Source organism: Cynoglossus semilaevis, chromosome 9 (genome assembly GCF_000523025.1).
Source record: "Cynoglossus semilaevis isolate Cse_v1.0 chromosome 9, Cse_v1.0, whole genome shotgun sequence".
Classification (NCBI taxonomy): domain Eukaryota; kingdom Metazoa; phylum Chordata; class Actinopteri; order Pleuronectiformes; family Cynoglossidae; genus Cynoglossus; species Cynoglossus semilaevis.
In genome coordinates this window covers 8,848,596-8,857,933 of record NC_024315.1, presented here as the reverse complement: position 1 = coordinate 8,857,933, position 9,338 = coordinate 8,848,596, and the positions used below count along the sequence as shown (strand labels likewise).

The 9,338-nt window shown below is 37.5% G+C and overlaps 1 protein-coding gene across 4 annotated transcripts in view; it reads left to right on the top strand.

Annotated features, from left to right (window-relative positions):
* kdm4c (lysine (K)-specific demethylase 4C) overlaps positions 1–4,947 on the top strand; it is a 25,401-nt gene extending 20,454 nt beyond the window's left edge. The window contains exons 20-22 of one of the 4 annotated variants that reach the window (XM_008317048.3): positions 1,781–1,900; positions 3,706–3,783; positions 3,941–4,947. In XM_008317048.3, coding sequence (XP_008315270.1) covers positions 1,781–1,900; positions 3,706–3,783; positions 3,941–4,108 — 366 coding nt within the window. In that variant the 3' untranslated portion in view covers positions 4,109–4,947. Of the gene's footprint in view, positions 1–1,780; positions 1,901–3,705; positions 3,799–3,940 lie in introns of all 4 variants that reach the window. The other 3 variants (XM_008317047.3, XM_025058792.1, XM_008317049.3) reach the window with 3 other exon arrangements.
* Positions 4,948–9,338: the final 4,391 nt, after the last annotated feature.

Here is a 9,338-nt window from a genome sequence, read left to right as displayed (position 1 = left end):
AGATAATCATCTCTGGCTCTCAAACAATCACTGCATGAGCAATTACCTTTTGGATGCCACAAAGCTTTTTTTTTTTCATTGCTCTTAACCTTTTGTCAATGATGGTGAAATTACTTGGATTTCTAAAAGGCCACTGAAAGGTAGTCAAACTGTTCTGTTGTCATGGCAGCAGTAGAAAATCAATTTCTGAGGAGATAAAAAGATGGATTTGTTCAAGTAATCAAAGAGTAATAATAGTTGTATTATGTCCAACACTTTTTAAGTGAAGTAGTCTCGACAAGAACATCTTCAAGCTTGCGTTACTGCATCAGACTATATTCAGACCCAATATTAATGTAAGATCACAGGCGGCCAGCTGTAAATGCTCTTGTATTTGCTCTCTCTGCTCCTTTGACATCCTCTAAAGTTTAACAGGAAACTTCATCACTTTTTGTTGTTTTATTCATAACTGATTATCTCAAAGTTCTTTGTGTATTTGTAGCACTTCTGTAGGAATGCAAGAATGGCCCAATAATTTAAGTAGCAATTGCTGAGCCTTACTGTGGCCAGAGCAGTCCATGCAACCTGAGAGTATGAGTCATAGTGGGGTTGTCATGGTTTACTCCATCCAATGCAGATTAAAAAAAAGAGCAGCTGTGATGTGAAGTTGCTTTTTTTTCATAAAAAAAATTCTAAAAAACAAAATCCCAGTTTTAACCCTTGCTTTACCACAAAGTGACGCAAAAATGAGGAAATCTCTGTTTGATTGATGAACAGGAGTTTTATTATGGAAGAAATAGGCTAGATGTGGCTTTTAGTTTCCTATATCTTACAGTAGACTCGTTCAGCTGCACACAAAACACCCACAGACAGATGTGATGTCAGTGTCAGTGAGACTCATCAAATAAATGTTTTAGGAACACTTTTCAACAGTCCTTATTAACACAGTCCACATGTTATAATATAGGATTAATGATGATCCTGACCTACAGTAGGAGAAGAAGCTGCTCAAGTAACCCTCCTCCAGAGTGGTTACTCTTTAGTGTGGTCATTCTTTCAGTCAATATATTTGAAGGTGGTCATTAAATAAGAGTATGAGGGGATTATGACCTGGGGATTACTCAGATTCAACTCTGCAGTAGGTATAATAAATGTGGAGGTTTTCAAATTTGAAAGCAGGCATGAAATGAGCAAAATGAACAGCAGAGTGTCTGAGTATCTGAACAGGAACAGTGAGCACAAATGCAGCAGCAGACACGAGGTGAAGAACCATCCCTCCACACTGTTACATTCATTCCTTGTCACAAAATGCAGATGTTGATTTTTATTTTTTCCTCCTTGGACGTGGAGTTCCACAATGTCTTTTAAAATCTCTGATTTAATGCAGTACAATTCATTTGGAAATTTGGAAACAGTGTGTGGCCATCCACCCCCTCAGAGAAGAGAAAGACGATGTTTAACAAGTTAGGATGAGAAGGATTTAAGTTGAAATAAAGAGAAATGAAAACATGAGAAAGAGAGAAGACGAGGTTGTTTTCATGAAATATCTTATGTACAAATAAAACGACGTGGGAGTGAAAATGCTCAGTGCACCGCGGGAGTTCCCCCAGCAGTGTGCATCGAAAAACATTTAATCACTTGACGTTTGTCAAAACTACTATAAATATGGTTAGGTATAGCGCTGTCATAATTAAAAATCTCCCTAAACAACACAGATTTTAATGAAAACGAAGGGACTTTCAGTGATTCGGTTTTCCACTGTGACAAACCTTGACCGCTGTTCCCCTCGTTTTCTTTTTAGAGCAGAGACTGTGTGAATCTGGGACCTCCTGAAGTGGGAGAAGCTGTGCAAGTGAAATGGCCCGACGGACTCTTCTACGACGCCAAATACCTCGGATCTAACGTTTCCTACATGTACCAGGTACATTTAAATGCACTCAGCGCAGTGAGGCCGGGGGTGTGTTAGGAGGCGACGGACATGAAAAAGTTGTGAAGGTTTAATCTTTATTCTCCCATAAGTGCTGAATAAAGATGTCAGATGTACTGAGATGTAGGTCAGAGCAAAAGCTGCTGGATTTCCCTGAGCACCAGAATCTTGGGAACTCAACTTGGATGTTGTCACTGGTTCATTTGTTGAGTGATGAAGGGAGAGAGAGAGAAGAAGGCACTTGAGACGGAAACTGAGGGAGGTGTTTAAGTCACGCCGACCAAAGGAGAGAAGAAAGACGAGGAGCAGAGCACGACAGACGTATATATAGGCAGGAGTGTGGAGGCAGATGGGGAGCGAGTCGGGAGGATGAGAGGGTGGTTACAATCTGCATTATTCAAACTCCATGAAATATTTACCGAGAACGTCATGCAGCTTCAGCTGAAAGCTTTATTTAGTCGAGCTGGGCGTCAACCATTAGCTATGCACGAATGCATCTGTGACGCACACGGCGCGTTTTAAGACGCATGTGATTTAAGGTAAAGTCTGGAAAAGGGTGACCGGTGAGAAATCTTTGTTACTTTATTGTCCTTAAAATTAGTTTAAACAGTTACAAAACATATGGGAGGAACTCACTGCAGGTGAAAAAAAAAACCCAAAAAACCAAACAAACATTTTTCAATTTATCAGAGCTCTCAGCTCAGAGTGGATTATTGCTAGTCGAGTTTGTTTGTCTGAATTTCCGACAATGTTAATTTCTCAAATAACTTTTTCCTTGTTGTCTAGACAATAAAATTAAGGATGTACCTCATCCTAAACTACTCACACCATGGGGAGTGCTGCCCTGGTGAATATTGCATCCACAGGGGGTGGTTGTGCAATGTCAATAAAAGCCCAGCACCAAAGTTGAGAATAAGCCGAATGAAAAAAGTAATATACATTTTTAACCAAAAATGATTGGACACGGGTTAAAATGTTTAAGCATTGCAGTAGTTTCTGATCCAATTCTTTCTGATTTTTTTTCCAGAATTAAAAAAATGAATTGAAAAAAAAAAAAGTTGATTTCTGAAACAAAAGAAATGTGCCTTGCAGAAGTGTTTGGACCAAAATTAAGTTTATCAAACACGTCAGTTAAACGGGTTTCTAATTAAACATCTCTATGTAGCCTTTAAAAAAAAAAAAAAAAACTTTTTATCTTAATTTATGTTTGGTACAATCTGTACTGAAGGACCTGATCTTTGTTCAGTTGATCTACTTCATGTCTTTATTAATGTGAACTTGTCTGTTATCAGAGAAAAGGATCATCTCTGCGTCATTTCTGCTTCTGTTCTTCTCTGTATCTGATGCAGTTATTATGGTATTATTAGCTCTACAGGAGACGTCGGCTCTGGTCAGAAAGACAAACACGGATCAGCAGATGATACGTCTTTGTCTGACTCCAGTGGTTCTGTTCCAAAGATGCGGTTGAATCGTTAAACTGTGGCAGCAGCTCTGCTCTAATTACGGAAATGTGCCTCAAAGCAATTCAGACAGAGATAAATAATAATAATAACTGAAGATAGATGGAGATTGCTGCTGATTAGTCAGTTATAGAGCATGTTTGATCCTGTCTGGTTAACATAATCACACTTTAATATCAACAGTCAGTGACATTTAATAATTAATCCTTTTTGGGAACAAATGCCATTGAGAGAAACGTTATGTCTTGTCTTAACTGAATGAGGAAAACTGTCAGTCATTTAAATAATTAAAACCATTATTTCAATTAAGTAAAATGAGATTTTTTTTTGTCGTCTCAGGTGGAGTTCGAAGATGGATCCCAAGTGCTGGCGAAGAGAGAAGATGTTTATACGTTAGATGAAGACCTGCCTAAAAAGGTGAAACGTAGACTTGTAAGTATTAGATATTGTGCTGCAGAAACTTGAATTTTAAGTGTGTTTTTTAAATTTAACACAAATGTGGAAGTTTAAAAAAATAACTTTATTCCGTGAGATTCATTTTACTAACCGTTTTTTTCCCCATGTCACCCCGCAGTCCACTGCATCAAGCATGCGTTTCCAGGACGCCTTCTTCACAACTCAGGGGGAAAGGAAACGACAAAGAACTCCCAACTCACGCTTCCAGAGAGACTTTGTGGCCCTCCCAGGCCTCCGTGCCACTTGTAAAAGCACATGGGAGCATCGCAGCCACAAAGGGAAATGATGTCACAGACGAGGATCAGTGACAAATGAATGCACTGTGGAGGGATGTGGAAGGTTGTGTGTCCGCATGTGAGTGTGGGTGTGCGTGTGAGTGAGTGCGCGTGGGTACGGTTGCTCGTGTGGTTCAGTTTCTACCTTCATGTAGTAAACTTTCCTACATAGTTAAATTCTGTAGAATGTATATTTCTGATTGGGGGATAGATTACGGCTACAGCCTGGAGAAGACCTTTGATTGGACGGCTGGACTCATTGAACAGGCAAACAGAGCCCAGTGCTTTCACATCTGTCAGGGAAAATAAATGTGACTCACAACTGTCACCGTGCCCCTTTTTCAACTTAATTTACGTCTTTGTATATGAAAAATTCAGAACAGATTTTTTCTAAATGGGTCTCCTAAGTTAGCTTTTTAGGAGTCTGTTATTTCCAGGTTTGTTTTTTTGAATATTTATGCACTTTTCTCGTCGTGTTCTCCTTTTCTTTGCATGTTAAACACAGTCTCCTTCCTGCTTCTGCTGGGCCCAGTTTTGTTCAAGCACAATGGCTTCTTCTCTGTACGTTCCTTTATGTCCGTATCGACCCACATGAATTGTCTGAGTTGATAAGGAAAAAGAAAAAAAAAAATCAAATTTTCAGTCAGTTCCTGAGGTAAAGGACTGAGACAGGGAGCCATGCCTGTTTGTTGGATTTTGTGCCCCACTAATGTGAATTGCTACTGTTGCTCTGATGAATCACACACATTGTTAAAATAATTTAAAATTTGTATTTATTTTTTTGGCTTGCTATAGTTAAACTATTGCTAACTGCTGTAAGAAAAACAATAAACATTACATTTGTACATGATTACATTATGTCGTCTTTTAAGGTTAAAACAATTGGAAAACTAAATGGTCACTACAACAATACGGGTTTTTCCATTGACAAACTGACAGAAATGCTGCCTGTGGGTGGTAAAGTAAATACATTTAATTCTAAACAGATGTATATTTATAATTTTAATTAAAAAACACATTTTAAGTATAATTGAAGCAGTTTAATTGTCTTTTGAATTTCTCATAATCATCTCATCACCCATCCATTATCTATCACTTATTCTTTTGCAGGGTCACAGGAGGCAGAGGTCGATCCCAGCTGTCAACAGATGCTTGTCTTGTAAAAGCGATTGTGTCTCTTCATCCATGGTTTCTTTCACAGCTTTCGGAGGTTAGCTTTTGCACCTTCAGTTGAAGGAACTTGAAAAAAGTCAGCTTTTTTATGTCTCTCACATAAGAGCTGATGTTGATTCTGAAAATATATATATATTATATAATAATTTATAATATATATATATAAAAACTCCACGGGTTTCAACACCTACTGTGTCTAATCACAGTTAATAATAGACCTGATATGGCTGCTGCAAATGCGCCTGTAGTTTTGTACTCGTCTTACATTATTTTTTTTTCTTTTGCCTGAGATTCAGAGCAGAGGGCCAGATGGAGAATGTCTGGCTCTGAGAGACAAGGGATTGAAGAATATCTGGTACAGGAAGCCTCAAAGTTTTAAAAAGTTATGCGACAGCTCATTGGAAGTGCAGTCGAGCATCGGAAGCTGCAGTGAGGAGATTGTTGATCACAACTGTTGTGTCTGAGACCCAGAAGAAGGCCGGCCCCTGACAGCCTGGTGGAGACACTGGAATAATTCATTGTGGCCCCAAAGTGACAAGTCGGACATAAATTTGCTTGTTCAACCGTTTTGGCTGCAGCTGTCCTCTCTCAGCCGACTGTAGCAACAATCTGTTCCCTGGTATGGGTTTAAGAAGAGGACCTAGTGTTTACACTAAATGCCTCAAGTCTGGTAAGGCTGGGAAGCTGATTAGACAAAGGGATTAAAATGAGGGATTAAGAATGTTGGAATAAACATAGAAATAATGCTTGGCATCTTATAATCAGCAGGGAGAAAATATGAAAAAAAGTTTTACAAGTGGTGCGCTTAGGAGAATTATTGTTTGTCTACACAGGAGCCATTTGAGGACATTTTCATGCCCGGCTTATCAGGTTCAGCTCTTTAATGAGGTTTTCTGTCTTCGGAAGTCAGGACCCAGGAATGTCAGTAAAAACTGAGGCGTGGAAACTTTTTTCTGAGATGGGGAGGAAGGGAGATTTAGTAATGAACAAGAAGCCAATTTTTTTTTTTAAATCTGGCTGTTCACTTAAAATTGTATTTATGAGGCATACAGATAAATAAAACGTTTTTATAGTTTTCACTGACCGCTGGTGTTCTATTTCTGAAACGAAATGTAATATAATAAGAATTATTACCTTCAACAGTCTTCTGGAAAGTTGGAATAGAGGTAGACGTATTCCACTTTTTAATCATCTTTGAACTGTAGACACGTGATTTACGAGGAATGTTTTTTGGAAGTGAAATGTTTTCCTTTGTGCAAGAAATAGACCTGGTGTCAGGAGCAAGTGGTTTAACAACAAAGGTGTTTGTTATAGGACTGGCGAAGACTGACAATAGTACAAGAACGCAACAGTCGTATGCACTGTAAAAACAGTGAAGTGTGTTGTGAAGTCCATAGTGTCATGACAGTGGCAGTCACACACATTCAGCCTCTAATCTTGTCATTTTTGTCCATACGACTTGGAAATATTGCTTTAAATTGACAAAAATCTCAGTTCAATATGACTTTTATGTAATGTTTTACTCAATCTTTTTCAGGGTTGCTGTGGGAGCAGGGGCCAATCCCAGCAGCCATTCGGCCATGGCGGGCTACACTGACACACTGCTAGTCCTTGAGACGGTTCATCTTCACATTCAAACCCTCGGTAAATATAAAGCAGGGGTCACAAACTCAGATGGGGGGGGTTACAGCTGTCATTGTCACTCCCCTGAAGGTCCATTGTTCAATACAAAAAACACAGATATTTTAGAAACACTAGTTTTTGTGTAGTATGATTGACAAAATTTAAAAATAATTGTAAAAAAATGACGTTAAGAGCACATTTAGATTTATTATTATTTAGATTATTATTGGCAGGCCAGACCTGGCCCCAGGCCAGGAGTTTAATACCCCTGATTTAGATTGGAGAGATAACCTAATCCCCCAGGTTTGTTGACATTTCAAAAAGGAAGTCCATCATTTACCAAGCAGTGATCTTCTTGTCATAAAGTAAGAGCATTACTCACTCCTCCGCTTTGTGGTTTGCTGTACGCTTTAGCTGTCGTATGTCTTTTCCCAGTCATTCAATGGATTTTTTAGCAGGCAATGCCAAGCCTTATTCTGCACAAATTTACAGGAGCGTTGCTTTATAGACTTAAAGTGATGATGCTTGACTGGCCTGTCTGCAGCTCAGATACAGTATATCTCCTATCAAAAATGTCCAGCACATCTCATAGAGGAGAATCGGACAACAGCAACAACTGTCTAGCAAGTTCTCAAGATTAAAACAAGGCATTCATATTTGAATTGGTTTATGTTTCACATAAAATATCAAGGTGTTCAATGACAACCATGGAAAATTAAAAAATATATATATTGGGAAGAGGTTGGTCATGGTGCATATGTACAGTATATATATATTGGGAAATGGCTATTAGAGGTTGGTCATGGTGCATATGTACAGTATGTGAATCTTTAAAACAATGTTTAATCACATCAATACTGTACTGTATAACTATGGGACTACTGTAGCAAAACTATTTGCAAATGTGTAAATTTGCATCTGTGTGTGTGAACAGATTTACAAATGCTGTGAAGATTTGTCTGCGTGCCTCCACACTAAATACCACCAGTGGGCGCTAGCACACAATGATATAAGTGACCGGCTACCTGGGCTGGTTGGAACCATAGATTATGGGACCAGTGAAGTATATACAATAATGGCCCCATACCCTTAGTAGTGCTTCTGAAAACACTGTGTCGAAGGTTCATTCGTTGGACCTGAGTCACGTGAACACTGACGCTAGAGTGACCGCCTGTCCCGCTTTACGTTGTATTGCAATGAAATGTTTGCCTCTGTCCCACTGTCAGTGCAGTTCACTTTAGCGTCTGAAATCGTGGATTGCGCAATTGTTTTGATACTGTGCAAGCGCCCATGTGTAATGTGCCTAAAACAGAAGACGCCACTTTTTGGCTGAGATCGGTGTGTGGAGATCCTGAACAGGCATTCTGCAATTTGTTTAAAAACGGCTTTTCTGTCGGGTATGATCGTGACTCTGATGGGAAACGATACGATACACGTGAGTCTCAAACAAAAAGTACACAACACCAAATGTGTACCACCTGATCAAGATGAAGTTGAGGTTTGATGAAATTGATGAAATTAAGATTTCACCAAAAAATTAAAAAATTCATTAAGAAAATTCTCAATATGCTCTAATTTGGTAAAAAACATGCAGAAAAGATCATTAAAAAAAAATCAAAATTTTTCTCCATCTGACCAAAAATGACATGCGAAATTAGGATATTGCCTTAAAAAAAGTTAAAAAATTCTCAAAATGCTATAATTTGATAAAACAAGAAACAAGAATACATAACATTTTGATTTTTTTATCCAAAAATTTTCATAAAAATTATTTTACTTTTGACCATATGAGATGTGAAATTAGGATTTTGCTGAAAAATTCTTTTTTCCAAATGTTTTTCCCCAAATGCTCTAATTTAATGAGAAACATGCAGAAAACATAAAATTTTGAAATATGATTTTTCAAAGATTTTCATAAATAAATTCAAATTTGACCACCTGACATGCAAAAATACGATTTTGAAAATTTTTATTTTCTAAAAGAAATTTCAAAATGCTTTGATTTGATGAGAAACATGCAGATAACATAAAATTTGGAAAGTTGATTTTTGAAAGTTGAACTTTTCTCAAATTTGACCACATGACATGCGAAATTATGATTTTGCTGAAAAATTCACAAAAAAGTTTCTTCCAAAAATTTTTTTTTAAATGCTGTAATTTGACGAGACGCCTGCAGAAAACATAAAAATGTTCAAATTTGACCACACGACATGTGAAATTAAGATATTGCTGAAAAATTACAAAATTTTTTTTTTAATCTAAAAATGCTCTAATTTGAGAAGAAAATATAAAATTTTGAAATATGATTTTTCAAAGATTCTCATAAAAAATTATGAGACGACACGACATGCAAAAAGTACGATTTTGAAAGAATATTTTAAAAAGAAATTCCATTTTTTTTCAAAATACTCTAATTTGTTTAAAACATGCCTTACTATAGCCTTA